The 22703-nt window shown below is 39.3% G+C and overlaps 1 protein-coding gene across 5 annotated transcripts in view; it reads right to left on the bottom strand.

Annotated features, from left to right (window-relative positions):
* Positions 1-1111: 1111 nt before the first annotated feature.
* The window catches only part of LOC122813988, a 558403-nt gene continuing 536811 nt past the window's right edge, over positions 1112-22703 (bottom strand). For all 5 annotated transcript variants that reach the window (XM_044086560.1, XM_044086561.1, XM_044086562.1 and 2 more), the window contains 3 exons: positions 15094-15183; positions 8900-8965; positions 1112-3045 (listed from right to left, as the gene is read on the bottom strand). In XM_044086560.1, coding sequence (XP_043942495.1) covers positions 8910-8965; positions 15094-15183 — 146 coding nt within the window. In that variant the 3' untranslated portion in view covers positions 1112-3045; positions 8900-8909. The remainder of the gene's footprint in view (positions 3046-8899; positions 8966-15093; positions 15184-22703) is intronic.

The raw sequence follows: 22703 nt of genomic DNA, 5'->3' as shown, positions 1-22703 counted from the left end.
AAATGCCAACTCAACAGCATTTCTTCTTAATCTCACAATTGTAATCTCACTGAAAGCTCTTGAACTTTATCCTTAAAGGCACTTTATTTCCATCCTCTAAGTAAAAAATGTCTTAAGTTATCACAAGAGCAGTCAGTTGTCTTTTTTTTTTTTTACACAATCCTATATATCGCCATTATTATATTAAACTAAGCCACAACATCACCCCAGAAAGAACACAAGCAGAAAGATAGTCATAAGAAATAAATAAATCAGTTAGCAATTTTACAATTCTCAGGTTGTGTCAGAAAATGTGCAGCCCATATTTTTACCAATGAAGGTCCTATAGCTAAAAATGATCCCACCGGACTCTGCTACTGACAAAAAAAAAGTCTTCACTTAAACTATCATCATCAATGGTGTATAAGCAATTACTAAAGAGAAGCTCCATTCCTATCTGTAACACTGTTTTGTCATTGCATTTTTTTAGGTGACTTCATGATAGTATCTGAAAGCGGCAACTGCAAATGTCCAGTGCCACTGTGGAATGTTCTGTTTAATGATGTCCCACCAAATTTTATAAACTGTATAGGTCCCAGTGTCACCTGCTACTACAAACATTTGCCTATGTGCAGAACTGGAGGGAGCGAACAAACTCTTCATTCAGCCAGATATCTTGATCTGTTGTATTTCACTATTTAGAACTGGCAGGCGGCAAAAGCTCAAAGAGCACGGGGAGCTGGGATATGTAGTACAGAGCTGAGGCTATTCGCATATGCTTGGTTAAAAGGTTGGGACAGACTTGTGCATCAGAATGCTGAAACAGTGAATAAGTGCCTGAGAAATTGTAGTAACAAGATGCAACAATATGCAGTTTTTGTGGAAAGGGTACCAACATGGTGTAATAGTTGATAGCTTCTGTGGGAACTGTATAATGCACTCTACTTCTCAACCACCCCTAAATTTTAGTGATATCTCAAATTTTGTCTCTCGTCCCTCTGCATATCTCAAAAATTCAAAGTTTTGAGAGGGTGGATTACTCAACTCAGTAAATACTGTTAATCGTTACAGTTACAGGCATGATTTACTTTAGAAAATACATATTAATTCACATCCTAAATTCACATCCTATTTTTCTATCAACCAAATTGATAGTTGCAGTATTTAATACGTTTCCTTAATTTTGGGCTTCGGTATTTACAAACTGTACTTAATTTAGGGCCCTCTTCCTTAATTATTTTGTACTTTGTTCCTAATTCTGGAAATGAAGAGTTGAGAGTTATGCAGTGCACTAGTGAGCAGAGCCAATGGAAACTATTAATACACCTCACTAGTAAATATTTGTTGGTAAAACTATTCTGAAGTGTTGCACTTGTAAGGACACTGCACTAATATGGCTGTTTCAGACTTCAAGCTGTCAAATAAATAATCTCAAATAAAGCATTTATATTGCTCTCTTTGGCTCAGTCAGATTAAAACAGTACTTCATTCCTAGAGCTGTTCATTACCTGAAAGTAACAACATAATATGAAATACAAAGAAGTAACACGCCTGGGCTACCAGTATATTAAGCTTTGCCTTTAAGAACATTCCAGAGTTTCGCAGGAGAATAATGCCCTTGTTACCATTAGTTTTAGGTACTATCCCTTCATTTTGTAAGTGAGATGGGGAGGGTATTTATTCCACAGATTACGGTCACCGTTGACTTGCTTTGCGTTTGCACTATAGCTAAGTGGGATAGAACTACAAGGCACTTTGGGATGATCCCATGGTTAGAATAGGGCTACAATTACCCATGGTGACCTCATGGCTACAGTCGGCCATGGTTAGAACATGGCTACAGTCACCCATGGTTAGAAGAGGCCTACAGTTAGACTGCTCAGCCCAGTTTGTTCCTGGTCATGTCCATCTTCAGTATCCACTAAATACGAAAAACACAAACTTCACCTTTCTGTTTTCAGTTCTATTGCTCATCTTCCAAGTAAAGAAAGCACCCATAATCACTTTCCTTTGAGACTTATATTCTGGATGTCATGACAAACACCAGTTTCACAGTCAAGTGTGTCTCCCTAATTTCATCCTTTTTTCAGTATTATTGTACTCAGAAATTCTCAGAGAAAAGCGGGCATCCCGGCATTCCAGAATCATGGTAAGTAAACATAAGCAACGGTACCAGCACATGACGGACATTATAATCAACCACAGAGTGTTGGGAAGGTAGATGACAGAGTCATGAAAACACCTAGTCAGAATGTTGATAAACTGCTCAGAAAACACACCATCTTGCTCAAGTTACAACAGCCAGAGCTGACCTGTCTATTCTCTGAAAAAGACAGTTTGTTGTAAGCAATATCTTTTTGAATTTCTCTGCAGCAGAGAGAATTACTGTTGGCATTTATCTTTATGGATGATATCACATGCTTCGGAGTGTTTGCTTCCTGACTTCCAGAAGAAACATTCATGACTTCCAGACATAAATGTCTGAGTTAGAAAACCCAGATGGACAACACTGTGTAAGTGGAGTTAAGTTTGCTAATATTTGACAAGAAATGGAGCTGTGCATTGTGGGAACTGAAATAAAATGATGTTTCATTCTGTGTGTAGAACTTGATGATTTTTCAATGCAGTGCATGTTTTAAGTCATTCTGCCCTCCCAAGTATCACTTATCAGACTTTTCCAGAAAAGTTGGCATATCTGAAGAACGCTTTCATCTGAAGGAAAGAAAATACAGATCTGAAGATAACAGAACTGCACGGAATTATCTTTTTCCTCAATGAACATCCAGCAAAAGTGAATTATATATACATTTAGCCACAATGCAGTCATGATATTGCTGTAAAAATATTGACAAAAAAAATAAATGCAGTTAATGTACGTTTGTGAAATTTGGTTCCTGAACAGGCATGCCTGAAGCCATCATATCTTTAGAAAGAGACATACAGCTGCAGCTTATTTCTCATCAAAGGTCTTCCCCTGATGTCCTGACTTGCAAAGTTTAAAAGTCCATGTCGATGAACTTGCAGTCTGGTCTGCACTGGTAGTCACGTGATCAGGTTCCACTCAAACTGAAACATAAATGTATAACGTGCATTACTGTATTACAGAGCAGTATCAGTAAATAACACAGAACAGCTTCATGTCTTCTACAACAGTCATGTTACACCAGTGTACAGCAAAGCAATATGGGTAAATAACACAGAACAGCTTCATGTCTTCTACAACAGTCATGTTACACCAGTTTACAGCAAAGCAGTATGGGTAAATAACACAGAACATCTTTATATCTTCTACAACAGTCATGTTACACCAGTTTACAGCAAAGCAGTATGGGTAAATAACACAGAACAGCTTCATGTCTTCTACAATAGCCATATCACACTAGTCTGGTGTGTATATGTTCAGTTAAAGTGATTTATCACTAGTCTTACCTTCATGTTTCTTTTATTGTTATAATGCCTCCTTCTGTGGTTTTGCAATAATCATTTCATGATTTACAATCTTTTTCTCATTTTTACTGTTATTTTTAATGCTGCGATGCACCCCCTCCTTTTAATTCTCTGTGGAATGGCCCTCTGACCTTTAATGTCATGATAGGTATTACACTAAACCTGTGATTTCATTGCATGGAAGTAATTCTGAGGACTGGGGTATTTTCTTTTCTAGTGAAAGTACTGATGTCCAAGTTATTGGTTTAACTTTTGATGTTGGAATTCTAAATCCTTACAGGGGTCACCCTTCCTAGAGTTCAAATCCTTACAAGGGACACCCTTCTTAGAGTTCTAAATCCTTACAAGGGTCACCCTTCTTAGAGTTCAGCAAAAAGTTCAGGTGACAACAATGTTGATGTTGAATGGGCTCCACACCACAGTGAAACCCTGCTTTAAAATGACTACATGGCTAGTAATCTACCTTATCCTGTACTATTAGGTCTCTTTGGGCACGTTTACTGCACCATATTGTCCTCAACTTTACATTGTTATGAAGGTTTACTGTACCTCTGCCCAACTATTATAAAATACTATGCGTCTGCTTTGTTAGTGTAACCACGCATTCTGATCAAGCTTTGAATGATTTTTCATATCACTCTGCTGCATGTATTATGATTGCAATGTGTTTCTGTACTTACTATTCATCTGTAGGCTGTCAATATTTTTGTTTTTGTTTTCTCTTTATTGAATGTTGAAGCAGTCATTATTTTTTCTCATTATTGTATGCTCAAATGATTCATCACAGTATGTGCTTATTTATGATACTTTCATTCTGTATCTCATGGAGCTTTTCTTTCTGAGCCTTTGCTGAAAAGGGATTTTCTACCTAGCTGGAGTTTTTGGTCAACAAAATGCAATGAATCAGCCAGCCAAAAAATAAATAAAGCACAGTAAAATAAATTTGGGAAATCATAAATAGTATGGATTCTGCTAGGATATAATGGATTTCTTTTGCTGATGACTAATAAATAATATATATATATATATATTTTCTAAACTGATTGTATTACTTCATTTTGTTTGTGGTCACACATTGCTGTTACATAGCAGTGCACTGTTGTTTTTGGTAATCTTTTCAGTGGCAGGATGTGTATGGGAAAAGTGTTTTTGTTTGTAATATAGGGAAGGAAGTTAGTGAATGGTACAGTTCTGTTTGAAAATTAGCTATGAATATGAAATTAGGGATACGCATGTGCCACATACACACATGTACACACACACACACACACACACACACACACACACACACACACACAAAAACTGCTCTTGGACAAAGGAGTGACATTTGGTGCATTGTTTCTCTTCTTCTGTCTGTAATGTGAATTGTTTATTTTATTTGTGAATACAACACAGTACAAAACTGTCGGACAGGTACAGAGTGCAGTTTACAGTATGAGGGAGGCTTATTCCTGAAACTATGTGGAAGCCATAGAGAGAGTATGAAATGATAACAATGGGAGATCACAGACATATACTTGATGTGCACATGGGAGTCATTTATGAAGTATGCAAAAGTATTATGTTAAAGGTTTGTGTGCGTGTGTGTTTGTAAAAGCACATTCAGGAACATTCTGCAATATTCTGGACAGATGAGAAGTCTGTGCAACACAACTAACATCATATCTTGGCTTACATGCCTGGAAACAACATGTAACTCAGCAATTATTTCGACAAAACAACACACACCATTCTTACCATTTTTAAAAATGACACACAACACGCACGCGGCTGCCAGCAGTACACCCCAGAGAAAACCTGTTTCAGCATTGCACAAGCTTAAGTGCAACTTATTGAAAATGAATGCTGTGTAAAATTAGTAGAACACTCAGTACAATACTGATTAGATTACGAAACTGAATGTGGATGCATCTGCATTGCTTTTATCCTGTTACCGATGAAGCCCAGGAAAAAAAAGGGCAAGTCTTAAAAAGAACAGCCTGCCATGCTTCAATATTGCTATCTCTTCTCTAACACTGTTAAACTAACCTGACTTCATGCTGGGGGGGAGTAGAATTTAATAAAAATACTATCAGAATGACAAGACACGCAGTTTCAGCTAGGAAATAAAGAATTTCACAAAAGAAAATACATGTAACATTTGTCACTACAGTTAAGTGATACTGCAATTGCAACTCATACAATCCAAACTGTAAAAAATCACTAAAGAGGCACAAGTCAAGGTGTTCATCTGAAACTAAAATGGTATACACAAAATGAGGCTACTGGACATATTCTTGAACAGGCTAATACAAGCAGTTTGGCTTCTGGATATTTTCAACAAAAAGGATAGCATAGGTAACTGTCAATAAACTTTTTTACATGTTCTGAAACAGAGTAACATGGGCATTTCTCAATGCGTTGTGGGATATATTCTGTATGAGAATAGGGCAGTTTACAAATTTAGCACACTCTGCAACAGGTCAGTAACAAGACACACCTTGACATATTCTGCAGCTGGTTGCAGTAATTCATAAGGTTTGGTGTGATATATGCGATGGCAGAACAGTACTGACAGGTCATAATGAGTCTTTAACAAGTTCGCAACATGTTGGCATAGAAACGTAAGTACGAAGTCAATAATGAGATGATGCAGAAGATCGAACAGTGTACAGAAAGCTGGGCCAAAAGTGACACAGTGTACTATAAGCAGAATAAACAGACCACTACATCATCACAGGTCGATATCTTCTGCATGTATGTGTATGTGTTTGTGCTCATGCAACCTGTGTGTGCATGCACTACAGCATTACTAGTCCATATTTTCTGTCTATGCATCCCTCTCAACCTCTGAGTATTAAAAATCATACTATTGGCCTTTAAAAATGATAGCAGAGGGTCAGAAAGAAGAGAACTTCTTTAGTTTTCACCCTGGAAAACATTTATATACTAGAAACTATATAGTTAGTGACAGGGAATGATTGTATAAGTTTATTTATTTAATATGGTTTGTACCCATAAACAGGACTGACTTCAACAGGGACATCCGTAAGTCTAAGAAGAGCAAAGGTAACTCTGAAGGTAAAGTCATAGCACTATGCTTAAATCATAGTAGTCAAGAGGTGTGTGTGTGTGTGTGTGTGTGTGTGTGTGTGTGTGTGTGTGTGTGTGTGTGTGTGTGTGTGTGTGTGTGTGTGGTGTGTGTGTGTGTGTGTGCGCGTGCGCGTACTTGCTTGTTTGTTTTTATATGTGCACATGTGTATGTATGATGTGTTATACACTAGTTCCATCATTACTGGCAGCTGGTTTTGTGTCATGTGACATGCTTTGCTAAACATCAGTTCTAACACTTCTGAATGATATTTTCTCTGTCAGTGTCATGTGATTAGTTCAACTATAGGCCATTTCTAACACAGAAATGGTATTCTGTGAATGTGACATTAAAGAAGGCCAATTATCAGGTACGTCAGGGGGCTATCGTGATGTTCAGTATAGGTAACATAGGCAGACAAAGGATTGATATGATTTGTTGTGCAGCTAATAGCAAAATAACAGAGGGTTGCAATCTATATTATAATGGCTAAAGCACGCAGTTCAGAGAGGTAACATGATGTGTTGTCTGTGAATGGAAATAGATTAAAGGCTACTGGAATGTGCAATGTGGGTAATACAGACAAATTACTGGATTGTTGTGTTGTGATGTTTTTGTTGTGTGGTCAGTAGCAAAACAACAGAGGGTTGCATTATGTACTTTGCGGATGAAGAAGGCAAGTCAGAGGGCTAAAGTAATGTACTGCCTGCTAACAGAAACAGAGAAATTAGCTAGTTTTCTGCAATGTGGCTAATACTCCAAACGTGTAACCCAAAACAATCAATACTGTCAGGGAAAATAGAAGTCAACCAGACAGTTTATTAGCAGCATCCAAAAAACACACAAAAACACACGTTAACCCAGGTTTCGTCCTCAAATTAAGGACTTCTTCCTTAATTTGAGGACAAAACTTGGGTTAACGTGTGTTTTTGTGTGTTTTTTTAGATGCTGCTAATAAACTGTCTGGCTGACTTCTATTTTCCTTGACAATGTGGCTAATACAAGGACATTAAAGACTACTAATTTGTCTGACTAAAATGAACACAGGCTTGCAGTATGAACTATAGGGCTACTGCAGGTGCGTCAGAGGATACCTTCAAGAAGTATAGATTTAATAGGGGGCTACCACAATGTGCAATCTGGCTAATGAAGTCAGCTCAGAAGCATGCTAAGATTTGCCATGTGGTTTATTAAGATAACATAAAATGCTATTGTAATGTGAACTGAGGTGGGAGGGTGGGAGGGGGCAGGTGTATAAATTAAAGGACTGCTATAAAGAATTACTGCAGAAAATAAGGGATACTTTTGTGCTCTGTGTGACTAATGGAAATAGATTAAAAAGTTATTGTAATGTGTATGCAGTAAATGCTGGCAGGCCAGTGAGCTGTTGTGATGTTCTCTGTGACTGAGGCAAAACACAGGACTACTTGATGTATTGTGCAACAAGTATAAAAATAGAGACGAGAAGAGGATACTCAATTAAATGAGAATTACAGCGGTGCCATATAATGGGATAGGGAGAAATCGAGGAAGGACACATACAAATACAGACCAGTTTGTTTTACCTGTTATAAGGAAACACTATTAAACAATCATAGATAAAGCATCTAACATACATGTTCAGTCACACACCAAAATCTATCAGAAGACAAAATCATAACAAATTACAAAATTATATATATTTTTTTTTGCTGGATGCAAGCACCATAAAATAGGGAATCTCTTCCATATCCATGATCTCATAACTCTGAGACTGCACAACCTACGAGGAAAGAGAAAAGGTGTAAAAACAAAATAAAATGTACATTTTTTCTCTTCTCCATTCCTGGCAGCTAAAAAACAAACCACAGCAAATGTGACAGCACAACTACTAAATCTGAATTAGAATATACATCATACATTTTACCTAAGGAAGTCTGAGAGGTACAACACTGCTACCTAAAACATAAAATGGGTGAGCTTATAAATGTGCAAAATCTCTGTTAATGGAAAGTGGGAATTTCACTGCAGAAACTAGTAATAAAGAAGATTGTGCCGTAAAAGAAGTGCAAAAATGGTTTCTAAATGATGCAGTTAAACAGAAAACTGTTTCATGAAACCATCCAGTCCTCTGAAAAGTATTGTTCGTATCAGCACTGTTATTCTCTGCTCTTTTTCCCTTCCACATGGCTGAGTTAACATAGATACCAAAGTACATCTAAATTCTCTACTCCACTTTCCAAATAGCTGGTGTACATATAGGCATTACTCTAGACTTCAGTTAAAGATGAAAGAAGGCAACTTCGCAAAGCAGTTTTATATGGTTATACTGCATGAATATTGCATATGAGCAGTGTGCATATGGCCCTCTGTATTGCTTTTTTTTTAATTTGTTTTATTTCTGTTTGTATTAACAATACGTACCTGTTATTTTTTAGTTTCCTACATTTGCGTTGACATAATCATCTTCACTGTTTGCATCATCGTAAACTATGGAACAAAATATATTTCATTTTTTACTGTCCTTGAAAATAGGTTACATTTAAATGGCATTGTTGCACAAGTTATCTTTCTCTAATAGTATATCTCTATTTTATTTTCACTAAAATTACAAATAACATCATGATTTGCTCTACTCTACACCGTTAGACTGCAATGGTGTTAAGTAACTTATCCAGGTCATATTGTGTGCCTACGTTGACTGGAAGCTTCAGACAAATTATCAAGGTACACAAATCAAGACCATTCAGAAACACGATGTAGACAGGCCTAGTTAGGTGCTTAAAAAATATAGCTAGAAAAATAAAAAGAAGTCATATGAAAGAAAAAAGTGATGAATGCAAAAATAGTGTGAAAGAAGAAGGGCACGTCTGGCAGGAAAAGTTGTTTTGGCAGAATATGTGGGGTCTGCACGATAATGGGGAAACACACAGAGGTGATATGTGAGATAGAGATGGCAGTGAGTCCACTATTTTGATGAGAAAGAGCAGAATAATTCTATATATGGGGACATAGTTGGAAGTCAGTAAGCAGGACTGGGTTGAAAAGGTGTGTGGAGAAATGCAGAGACGAGAAGGTTTGGCAGAGATTACCAAAGGAGTGCAGGTCAGTTGTGCGGCACAGAGTAAGACAAAGACAAAATTATCAGACGTAGCCACAAAATACAGGATGAGGAGAAAGAAACCAAGGTGGTGGGTGATGTGCAAACAATAGTGACAACTGATAAAGGGAGACCGAGGCAGAGGTGGCCAGACAGGTGTCAACATCACAAGGATGGCAGTAAGGAAGCAAGAAGGAAGGGGCAGAACCAACAACACAAGGGCAGCTGGAAGGAACTTGTCAGGTAAGGTAACACAGCCAGATGAGAGGGACAGCACACTAGGCAGGTCTTTTAGGAAGCATGCAAAAGGGAAGAGAAAGAGATCACATGATGCACACAGAGTCAGGTGACCAGCAAAGACAACGAAGCAGAAGCCTAGATGTAGTGCAACTGGAAAGGGAAACATTGTAGTGATACTAATATTAGATAGGAACTACAGAAAGGAAGAAGGACAAATAAGAGGCTTTTGGTGACTGGACACTTGATCACAGCAGGATTTATGAGTCTTTGTAAGGGTAACAGGAGAGATTAGATTACAGTGAAACTGATTTCAGGGCTTAGAATTAATAAATCATGAAAGCAGATGAACAAGGTTATCAAAAAGGAGGAAGGTGGATGCATGTTGGCAGTAATAACTTGGCACAAAGGACAGCTGAGGTGGCAGCAAGCAGGACCAGTGAGGTAGACAGAGGGTTGGAGGCAAAATTCTCAGATGTGCTACCAGTGCCCACAGCCAGCAGAGTGAAGGTGGAGAGGATTAAGAAGCACAGTGACTGTGGCAATAAATAAGGGAGCAGGGTTCGAGACTGGTAGGAGGACTGGGGGGAAACCTGACAAAGACACCATCTGGGTGACGGGGAGACAGTCCATCTTAGCTCAGAAGGATACTGGTGATCTGAGCTGCCTTACACATTCACAACTCAGTAAGTGTTCTGTTTCTTTTCTTGTCATTTGATGCTGGCTTCTGTCCTGCTGCCCAACCCTATGCTCTATCCTCCTAGGAGCCCAAGATTTGTGGGGATGATACTCCGATATGACTATCTGTCTGTGTGCCTGTCTGTCTGTCTTGTTTTGCTATGCTAAGGAAAAAAATATCTAGGTTTCCAGGGCTAGAATCCCACTGCGCCGAGGATAGGAACGCATTTGAGTGGTCTGTCATACTGCAATTAATTGGTGCTTTGCATTTGTGCACCAATTTTCCTACATAGTGAGTATCCATTAAAAAGTAGGTGAACAAAGGACAATGTGTTGGTTGCTCCTTTCTTGTAGATAACATAACCCTCAGCAGGACACACCCTTATAAATGGATGTATTTTGTAAATTCTCTGATCTGGACAGGGATTTGTGACAAAGTGCACCTCCTGAATTATGCTCCCCATTCCTAAGAAAGAGGGGAAGGGAAGGGAGGTTGGCATAATGGTTGTGGTGTTTACCTTACAGACATAAAGTGCAGGGTGTGATTCCCACATGGGATAATTGGCTAGGCAGTTAGCCCAGTACTAATCAATGAACCAATGAACCAACAAAGAATAATCCTTATTTTGTCTTAAGGTTGTCTCCTGCAGTGTCTAGGCTGCAACTCAAGTCTAGGTTGGGGCAGGTTATATCCAGGTTTCGTGCCTCTGTACCACACACTCTGCCTTATATCTTATATATCTTATATTTTTAGTTTTAAACTGAGATGAAAAGAAGAGGATGGTGGTTACTGCAGCTGATGACTATTAGTGTCCCCAGAACCAGGGGCAAGATGGGAGTGGCACAAGGAAATACCTGAACAGGGGTTAATCAGGAATGTCAGGGGAAGGAAGACACAGAGGAAGATGCGTGAGCTACATAAATAAGGACATAAGATGTAAAATTAGGGAAGAGGAACACTATGACAAAAAGGATAAGAGAGCAGTAATAAATAGAGTATATTGGCTTCCAGTTATATAAAGGAAAGAGGATGACAGACTGGGGCGGAGACTACAGGAGTCAGGCTGCAGGAAAAGTGTTGCAGTGTGGGTATTGGAATCGACACAAGCAGACTTCAGGATTCCAAGCTCCAGGGTATAGGGGGAGCATGAGTTGACAGAAATCTTGTGCCAGGACAGGTTCAGCTAACTGGTGCCAACTATATCAAAAAAGATAAAATTCCAGATGTATTCCTTACCGCTATAAAGGAGGTCAAGGATGTTCAGGTAAAGGCACAGTTAGCAATAATCATGCAATTGTGTAGGTTAGCAAGGGAGAAGGTTAAAAACTCACAGACAGACGCAATGGTTTGGAGTTTAAGGAAACAATCTGCTGAGGGTCAGAGAGGATCAAAGATGATGTTAGGGTACTGGGGACAAACTGGGAGTATAATCAGGCTATGGTAATGGATCATGGACGAAGTACTCAGGGTTATGGGAAAGAAGTTTGATAAGGAAGCAAAGGGCAGAAAGAGGAGGCCAATGTGATTACACATCATTGTGAAGACAATGATTAATGAAAAGTGAACACACAGGAGTTGGAAGGGAGACAGTAAGAAGGTGGAGGATGCAGAAAAAAAATGAGTCAAGCAAAAGGGCAAATAAGGATAGAAGGGCAGCAAAGGTGTAAGGTGAAGGGAGTTAACTATATGTGTTTGCAAAATGTACACAATTGTACATTATCTCAAGATTCTTGGAGTTACCTTTTCTTCTGATCCACACAATTAGTCCACAGATGGTCTCCACAAAAGCTCCAATTTATCCAATAAGCAAATGAATTTTAAAATTGAAAAATTGTATTATTTGTCCAAACTTGGGCAGCTGTGATCACATAAGCATACGCTGGGATTCATTAACCTGTTCCTATGTATGGCAATGTGCTTAAACTCATTATAAACAATTTCATAAGGCAGACTATAATCAAATATCCAAAGATTTATAGGATTTTGGACTGGTATACTGAGATACCCTTATTTTGATGTAAGAGAATGCTGAGACGATTTCTACCAGAATAATGAATCACAGTATAACAAACTTGTTTCTATAAGTAAAATGGGTACACAGAAGACCACACCAGATTGGTAGGGCATGGCTAGTCAGATATTAGTCAAAAACAAATGTTTGCTTCTTCTTCAGGCAGATACTTTAGAAAGAAAATTATGACTGGTTGTTAATTCAGCTTACAATAAGAAGGCATTTTACAAACAGATAACAACATTTAAAGCAGCCACAACGGGCTATAATACTTAAGATCAATGGAACTACATTTTTAATAGTAATAATAATAATAATATAATATGATTATGAAGTAACAACTTCTTTAAAGGCTCAAGGAATGTGGCTATTAATCCTATGTCAATTGAAATGTAAATTATATTTCTTGCCCATTTTGCTTGCCAGACCCTAAACAAAATTAAGAGTGGTTCTGCAGATGGCCCTGGTGGAATTAATGGACACTTTCCATATAAGATTAGAAAAGTTATTTCCTACTGCCTCGCATAAATTCAATAAAATCTATCTTTTGGCTACGCACCAGAAATATGGAGAAGAGACTGTGGTTACAGTTTCTGGGGGGGGGCAAACAATATGGATTCATTTTTCAACATCAAAGCAACAGTGTAAAACTGAGTCTCTCATTGCCCTCAGAGAGTTTCATATTTGGGTAATCAAGTTTGTTTGCTGATTACTCTAAATTAGGTATCTTGGTAACTGACTTAAGTGATGAACAAAAAAATCTCCAGTGATACCTGGATTTTTTACTTTGAGGGGTATTATTGAATCAAATATTTTAATACTATGAATTATAGTTTGCTACAGTTATGTTGAAACAATGATTACCCTTACTCAGCAATGAAATATTACCAGCAGTGAACTGCATAAGAGATCCCGGCAGGATCCTGTATATGAAACAAAAGTAAAGGGATAATATAAAAGTGCCCTGCAATAATAAAATATTTATTATATACCGCGTCTTTAGACACCAACAGTGTATCCACAGGGAAATAGACTACAAAAGCAAAGAGGCAATGTTTCCACTCTACAATGGCCTTAATCACATTCCACCATCAGTACTGCCTGCATCTCTGGAGCCCATCCAAACAGGAAGTGCATCAGGCTTTTGGAAGAAGTTCATAGGAAGCCACTAGAGCAGACTGTTGGCTAGAGGGGAAAATATGCGATCAGCGACTTAAAGAGATTAAACTCTTCTGACTAAAAACTAAAACAGATGTGCATATAATATGAGTTTACAACAGCATGTCAAAGAGATGTGAATGGGGTTGTCATAAAAAGCTTGAATGGACAAATTGGGACAGGAGAAAGAACAGGCAGCAGATTATAGGGACTAACTATTGCCTAGATCTTTAAAAGTACTTTTTTTCAGAGAAATGGTTGTGGGTCTATAGAACGAACTAACAGAATAGGTGATGGAATGCAAATGCACTGGGACATTTAAGAGGATATAGAACTGATGGACAAAGGGTGATGGGAAAGGTAGAGATGGAGGGAAAGTAAAGGGTTAAATACACTTACATAGTCTTATTGTCTATTTAGCCACCAAATTAATGTAATATAGTGCACCATGTATAGTGAATCAGATTGTAATTCTTTTCCATGAACAATACTCTGTTATAATCTGAATGTATTCTACATCCTCTCCATGACTTCCAAGGTAGCCTTATGTCCATCCCATTAGCACTAAAACATAATGCCTCCCCAGGCTTTTCCACTTACACTACCTAGTTTTTGTGTTTTCTCACAGGTAACAGAAACATAGATTTGAGGACACATTAGGAAAAAGTCATTTTTACATCTGCCATCTGTTTTTATTCTTTAATTTGGTTAAGATATTTATCTTAGTTAAACATTAGTATATGCTGTAATATAACAGGAATCTTGAGTTATGTAACGCAGTCTGTGCATAAGTCATTGCTTGGAAGTCAACTAGGCAAAGTTGAGCAATTCTTTTTTCCAAAATCTTCATGGAATGAATCCCCCCAAGACTATAACAGAATTGTGGCCTTCTCAGCTAATGATAAATGACTTTTACTTGTTGGACTATTATGACATGCCGCGGTGGTGCAGTAGTTGTTGCCTCACAGCAAGAGGTTCTCCAGTTCGATTCTCAGCTGGAGTGCAGGGAGTGCCTTCTGTGTGGAGTCTGCATGTCCTCCCCGTGGTTGGGTGGAGTTCAAAAGACATGCGTAAATGGACGTGCCTTAGTTGAAGGTTGGACGTTGAGCTGGCACCTCGGCATTCATGAAAATCTACTGCCGATCATTAGCGACCGGAGTTCCGCTGTGGGGACCCCTAACCAGGAAAAGCTTGTTGGACTATTATAATAGATTGCAGTCACTTCTTTATAATAAAGTTTAAGCATTCTTCCATCTTTCTGACAAGTAATTGTATCATATCTCTAATAGAAATAGAACAAAATAGGTCAACATAGCAGGTCTTCTCTGGAAAACGTCCCCTGAATAGCAGGATTTATTTGGTCATCAATGTGGAATAAAAAACACATTTCTATACTTCTCCATAATTACTATGGAGTAGGAATTTTGACATACCTGTATAAGAAAGATGTATATGTTCTGGGAGAGTTTCAGTGTTTACATAATCGGGACATTCATCTTCACTTTCTCTGCTACTGCAACCACCTGATGTGAAAGAGAGAAGTAAATGGTATTAGATATGCACTTGTCTAGTGTGACCCCCTATTCCAAAATTAACACAGCAGCAAATAGAACACAGAATGCAGTGCCTCCCCTCTCCAGAAATACTTTAGTATGACCCAATTACCTCCCTTAAATTAAAAATATCAAAAAATGTCAAGAAGTGCTTCACTATGTTCCAATTACCTTCCTTAAATTAAAAGGGGTGCATTTTCTGTTTCCCATCCAGTTATCCAGGTTCCGCTTAAAAAGGAGTAAAGAGGTACTGTGCTTGAGGTGGAGTGGGAGTCTATTCCACAGAAGGGGGAGTCTCTGGGACACAAATCTGTCCCGTCAACAAGTCCCATTGCTGTCACAGACCAGGTTGAGGCTGCACATGCGGGTTAGTTGAGTGGAGTTTGACTTGCAGATATGCAGCAGTCCCATCAAGGCGGTGTCCAAGATCACCTTGTATGCCAGACAGAGGTCATCTCTGAGCAGTGTGTACAAAGTGAGTAGAGGGATAGGGCTTTTAGCCTATCTGTGTATGGTAGATGTCAGAGGCCCTGGATTCACCTTGTAAGGAACCTCTGTGGTCTCTCCAGCTGCTGCATGTACTTTGTGAGGTACATGCCAAAAGGGCCATTGTACTCAATATTGGGCCTTATAAGGGAAGACTACAGGGATGTTATGACCTCCTTGTCCCTGGATGTGATACCCTTACTTATGAGGTGGGCCATGTAGAAAGCTTTCCGTACAACTGAAGCAACATGGTGGTCAAAAGTCAGGTTGCTGTCAACATGGGTGCCCAAGTCCCTCATGATGTACTGCATGCTTAGAACATTGTTATTAATGTGATCATTTGTGGTGACGTCACTCTCCCCAAAGGGGATGATGATGCATTTTTGGTATTCGGCTTGAGGCCATGTTTCTGGCACCAGTCATTTCTTTGAGGAGACCCTCTTGGAAGATGTCCACATCACTAGGGGAATTGATGACAGCGCCCAGCTTGCAGTCATCTGCAGACTTGGTCAGCCATAGCCCACTTGTTTTGGCCTGCATCTCAGAAAAGTATATCCCAAATAACAGAGGCCCCAAGACCAAACCCTGGGGTATGCCGCTCATTACAGGTCTACTGCTTGAGATGGCTTCCCCTATTTTGAGTAGGTGGGTTCGGTTAGTGACCAGGTTGCTACCCATCTGGTAATACATGGAGTGATACTTAGTTGAAGAGTTTACCTTTTATTCCATAGTGGGAAATAATGTCAAAGGCTTTGGCCAGGTCAAGGTAGGTGGTGTGTACCATCTTCCCCTCATCCATGGCTTTGGTGACTGTCTCAAAGAAGTCAACCAGATTTAACAGACATGGCCTCCCCTTGACAAAGCCACACTGTGCGGGATCGAGTGTTTGGAGGTTGCCAGTGTCCATTCCATGGCTTTGCAGATCAGGCTAGTTAGGCTGATGGGTCTATGATTTCCTGGATCAGTGGACACTCCACCTTTGTGCAAAGGGATGGCAGTGGCTGTCCTCCACTTGACTGGGATGAAGCCAGTACTCAGGCTTTGGGTGACTATGGTACCTGATGGTGCTGCAAGTTCCTGCCTAAGTTAATGTAGGATGCAGCTTAGGATATTGTCGGGTCCCATGGAGGTTGTATTTTTTTGCCTTTGAGAGAGCAGTGATGACTTGCTCCCTAGAGATAAGGGGAGGGGGCAGGTGCTGGAGATGTCCTGATGTACTGATGGGGGGACAGAGTGGTGAAGTTTTCACTGAATCTGTCAGCCAGCAATTTTGCTACATCTACAGCATTTGTATATGTGGTGTCCTTCACCATGAGTTCTGAACAGATCTGGGTGCTTCCTTTGAGGTTGCAGATTTATGTGAAGAAGGCCTTATGATTGTCTCTAGCAGATCTGGCCAACTTGGACTGGTAGTTTGCTTTGTAGGATTTCACTAGTGCTCTTATTTGCTTGTTCAGGCTAAGGAGAGATTGCTTCCAGTTGGGCGCCTGCTCCTTCTTGGTCCTGGACAGCAATTTTTTCCTTTTGTTATAGAGTTTATTTATTGCAGATGTCCACTAGACAGGTTGATTCTTCCTTGCTGAGGATGATTTTGTCTTGTCAGGTATTCCTGATTCCATGCATCTATACAAATGCTCGTATAGTACTTTGGTGTAGATTTGGACATTGGTGCCAGTTCATAAATAGGGGGAGGGGGCTGTGAAGCTGTTTATATCATTCCTCAGGAGGCTGTAATCAGATTTGGAGAAGTTTTTATTTATTTATTTTTATTTTACATTTGTTAACCAGGATAGTCCGACTGGACATGTGTCCATTTACAGAGGAGGCCTGGGGAGAAAAGCTCCAAATTCTTATACAGAAGTAGAAAAGCGTACATTGTAGGTAAAACCCTACATTATTTAAGATTAATAATAAACATATTTATGTACACCTTATTTTGCAGTACAGCTCAACAACCACTTACATTTAAAATACATGTTTTTACATCAGCTTATATTTATGATAAACAGGTTTTTGTGTGTATAACAGAAAACAAGCAGATACTGGTAAAAGATGACTTTACCAGTAGGAAGACCAGAGTTAAGAGTTAACCTGAAAAGGGGAATTACATTTTGCAGTGGGGGTACCTGAGTTTGTAGCAGAACAATAGGAGACTGCATTAATCGCTGCTGCAGTGGGAGTTACTGAGTTTCTAGTAGAACATCAGGGGACTGCATCTACAATTCTTTTATGCATTTTTGGGATAGTGTCTTATGTGATGCATGGGCATAACCAGGAGTTTAATAGGTGTGTTTTGAGAGAATTTTTGAACTGTACAGTTGAGGGAGCTGAGGTCAGAGAGGTGGGGAGGATGTTCCAGTTTCTGGCAATGTTGTGGGAGGAAAAGAGCTTTTCCTGTGGAGTTATTGGCCTTAGAGATACAGAGGAGAGATTTTTCTGAGGAGCGGAGTGGGTGATTTGTTGTATACTGGGTTAGGAGTTTGTTTAGGGATGGGTTTTTTTCAGGATATCTTACTATAGTGTAGGCTAGTATCAGTTGTTGATAGTTAATTAGTTGGGGGAGTTCTAACCATTCGAGTTCCATTAGTGCCTGACAATGATGGGTTTTGTAGGTACAGTTGTTAGTAAATTTTGCAATTTTATTATAGCAGGACTCTAGTTGTACAAGATCCTGTTTTTCTAGGGTTGGTAAGGATAGGTGCAGCATACATGAGTGTAGAAAGTAGGTGAGTTTGGGTGAGTGTGATGCGTGCTTGATCAGATAGGAATTTCTTGTGTCTATATAAGGTACCCATTTTTTATGGACTTTTTTATTGTTAGTGATATATGGGTGTCAAATAGCAGTTTATTACCAATAGTTCCTCCTAGTAGTTTGGTGTTGTCAGTAGGGGAGATGTTAGTGCCACTATTGGACGTGATTGTAAAAGGGGATTGGGTGGTTTTAGTTTTATTAGGAGTAAATATGTGTAACTTGGTCTTGTTTGGATTGAGTATAAGTTGGATCTGGGTGATCCAACTTCCTATTGAGGTAAAGGATTCCTGGGTACGTCTTTGCAGAGTAGTGAGAGATGGCTCTGTGCAGATGAGAGTCGAGTCATCTGCATATTGTATTAGAGTGGCATGTTGGGAGGACCTGTGGAGGTTGTTGGTGAATATCGTGAAAAGTAGTGGACCCAGTATTGAACCTTGTGGTACTCCTACAGTGGTTGGGAGTAAGGGAGATATTTTGTTTTGCCATTGTACAGACTGTTATCTGTCTGCTAGGTAGCTTTTAAACCATGCTATGGTAGATGGAGCAAAGGATAGGGAGGTCAGAGAGTCTAGAAGTAAGGGGTGTGACACCATGTCAAATGTCTTAGATAGGTCTAGGAATATTGCTGAGACATAGTTGTTGTTATTCCTGTATTGGTTAACTGTGTTTGTGAAAGAGAGGAGAGCAGTGGTGGTGCTGTGGTGTTGGCGGAAACCGTGTTGTGTGGGAGAGAGGAGATTGTTAGTATTCAAGAATTGCATCACTTGAGAGTGAATGCATCTTTCCAAAATTTTAGCTAAGGGGGGTAGGATAGCAATGATGGTAGTCGGAAAAAACATAAGAGTTTCCACCTTTATGAAGGGGGAGAATGTATGATACTTTCCATAATTGTGGGATGTAGGATTCTTGAATGGATCGATTTATAAGGATGGAAACAGGGTAAGATAGTGAATCAGCTGCTAATTTTAAGAAGTTGGCTGGTGGGTTGTCTGCAGCAAGGGTGGTAGGTTTAAGTTTTAATAGCAGTTTTTTGATTGTAGCGATAGGGGCAGGTGAGATGGTGAGGGCTAGGGTCTTCGTGGTGGGTTGGTTTGGGGTGGGTTGTTATTGGAGAGTTGTGTAGTGAGTGATAAGATGTTTTTTGTGAAGTGGTGGTTAAATTGGGAAGGAATATCTGCAGTGTTGTTGTTAGTGGTTGGAGTTGGTGTGAGTTTTGACTGGTTTAAGTAGTGAGTTGATGGCATGCCAGAATTTTTGTGGATTTTTATTGTGTTTATTTTGAACATGAAGTCAGGGGAGATGCTGACTTTGAAAGTGACCGCTTTATGGTCGGATCTTACCAGGGAGGATGACACTGTAGGAATGCTGCAATGGTTACTCATGTTGGTTAATACCAAATCCAAGCTATTATCACCTCTTGTGGGGGTATCGACTAGCTGTTCCAAGGCATATGCATTGACAAAATTGAGGAATCTCTGGGCATTTGTGTTCTGGAATTAGTAGTTCTTCCAATCTATGTTTGGGTAGTTAAAGTCACTCAGAATCAGGGTAAAGGGTTGAATCTTGATATATTTGAAGAGGTCCAGATAGGCGGATTGGGCATCTTGAGTCAAATTTGGGGGCTGGTAGCTAGCTATGATAGGATGAGTAACCAGGTAAGGCTGGGGTGCTCTCTGCAGCTTTGAACCAGGTTTCTGTGACTGTGCAGATGTCAGCATTTTCCAGGGTTAGGAATGCTTACAATGAGTGCAGTTTCATGTTTAGACTCCTAGCGTTTATCAGCATGACGTTTTGTTGAAATTTTTATGTTGGTAGTTTTAACCTCATCACTTTTCCTAAAAATACACTATGGGGAAGGCAAAAGCCTTTGCCAGAAGCCTGAAGCCCAAGTAAGACAGATGCAGGCGATCTCTGGCCCGCATGAGTATTACAGATATTATTTTTAGTAAGGAACTGGATTTGTCGGTCAGTATGTTTAGTAGAAGGGGGTACCCGAGCGAATTGTTACATGAAATTAAGGAGGAAGTGGTATATAAAAGGGAGATGGTGGTATATAAACCTATTTTAACTATGGGGAATACAGGAGGTCACACGGGGATAACAACAGGGGGACACCAAGTGAATAAATACATAGGGGCCATGGTAACCACATACAACACGGAAAGTAACAAAATTAACTGGATTTTAAATAAGAATTGGTACTTTTTCAGGGAAAACCATGGTATCTGGCATGCTACTCCAACTGTTATTTATAGAAGGGGGAATCATTTTAAGGAAACGTTAGAAAAGAAAAAGAAAAAGGTGGCGCCTAAGATGACAAAATGCAGGACGTGTAGTACATAGAAGCATGGACTGGAAGGGGAAAGGGTTAGTTTGAGGAATCAAAATCATTTCACACCAGGGAAATTAACTGTCAGACTGCAGGGATTATTTATGGGGCTTGGTGACAACAATGTGATGCTTATTATATAGGCAAAACCAAGCGGAAATTGCACGACCGCATTTATGAACATATATATGAAATTAGGAAGAAAAAGATCACTAATGCCCTTTACAGACACCTCATTATGAATGAAACACATGATTTTAAATTTTGCATTTTGGAAAAGGTAGAAAAATGCCTGAGGTCAGTGGTCAACTTTTTTGAAGCAATGGGAGCTCATTTGGCAGATTAAACTGGAACACAACACGAAAGTCCCAGTATGACCAAAATGAAGTTTAATTCCAAAATAAGTAAAGCACCCTAGTGCCTCAGCTTAAAATAAGCCTTCAAGGAGGACTTGCCTCAGTCCACTTTTCCCACCACTCATTGACTTCAGAGGAAAATTGATAAGCAAGATATTTGTCTGTGTGTAAACCTCTGGATGTAATCTTTGCATCTAAGTTAGTTTATCATAATACACAGTTATTTCTTTTACAAATGAATTAGCTTATTTATCTTAGAGTGTACAGAAGGATTGTCAGCTCCTTGTACCATATCAATGCAGAGGATTAAGATTAGGTGTCCAGTTGTAACAGCATTATTATTAAGTGTTTGAGACATGCATGCTAAGAAATTCTCAAGGCCGAAGCTTGAAAGGTGAATCTTGGCATCCATGTTGAGAACACATCATTTAGGGTTATGATTGGTGGCTCGTTCATAATTCTTTGTAGCACTTGGAGCTTTATCTGCTCCATGTTCTACTACTTACAGAAAAAGGGGGGATGCAAAGTCTATTTTACTGGCTTTGAAAACCAGTAAAACCCTTAGCAAGGACTGTCAGACAGTATAGCAGAACCCCTATCATACCTGTCAGGTTATTTGGTTAAGATTTGTGGGTAGAACATAGGATCAAATCCAGGCAGTTTTTAAATATTGATTTAATTCACATTCAAATGTTAATAGGACAGGCTTTGCATCAAGGTGCATTTCTGAAGGATAATACATATAACACTCATTTGTGGCATTTTTCAGATATTTACCAGAACGTCAGGTGACTTTACAAGGTACAGGGCAATTTGAGAAGTATATGCACCAAGGCAGAAATGAAGCTGCTTTTTTCGTCTGCTGCTGCTGCTTGTCATCTGGCACAGTCAACGATTACTATCTAGGAAGACCCAATATTAACAGCACTCAGGTGCTTAACCCAGTTACCATCATGATATACAAAACACTTCACAAAAATGGGAAAACGTTACTCACCTTCTGCATCAAAATGAAGATATACAACAAAGTATGCCAGAATCTGCTACGTTACTGTAAAATTCTACAAGAAAAAAATGACTGTGTATAGAAGTATAACACATTGCTGAGTGACGAGAAGAAATCTAAGTTATATCTTTTGGTTTTTGCTAAGTATCAAATCTAAAATGAATGTGCTATCATGATTGTTTTATTAAAATTCCCTACCCTTTATTGAAAAACACCACAGATCTTTAGTATCTGCCTCACTGACCCCACCTCATGCAAATGAGACCTTCAAATAAATGTTTCGTTTGAAGAACACCTCAGGAGTGCAACACACATTTTTTATGCCATACAGCAGTGTCAGAACCTGAAACTTGAATCCACATGCCTAGTCTGCATTTCGTCCAGGTACTCTGTGTTCCTCCCATATTCCAAACACATGTGATAAGATGGATTGGAATCTGTAAATTTTCCATATCTGTTTGTGTGTGTGTGTGTGTGTGTGTGTGTGTGTGTGTGTGTGTGTGTGTGTGTGTGTGTGTGTGTGTGTGTGTGTGTGTGTGTGTGTGTGTGTGTGTGTGTGTG

The sequence above is a fragment of the Protopterus annectens genome, chromosome 10.part0 (assembly GCF_019279795.1).
Source record: "Protopterus annectens isolate FY-2018-M chromosome 10.part0, PAN1.0, whole genome shotgun sequence".
NCBI lineage: Eukaryota > Metazoa > Chordata > Ceratodontiformes > Protopteridae > Protopterus > Protopterus annectens.
Note: the sequence above shows the minus strand (reverse complement) of the source record. Positions and strands in the feature narration are given on the sequence as shown.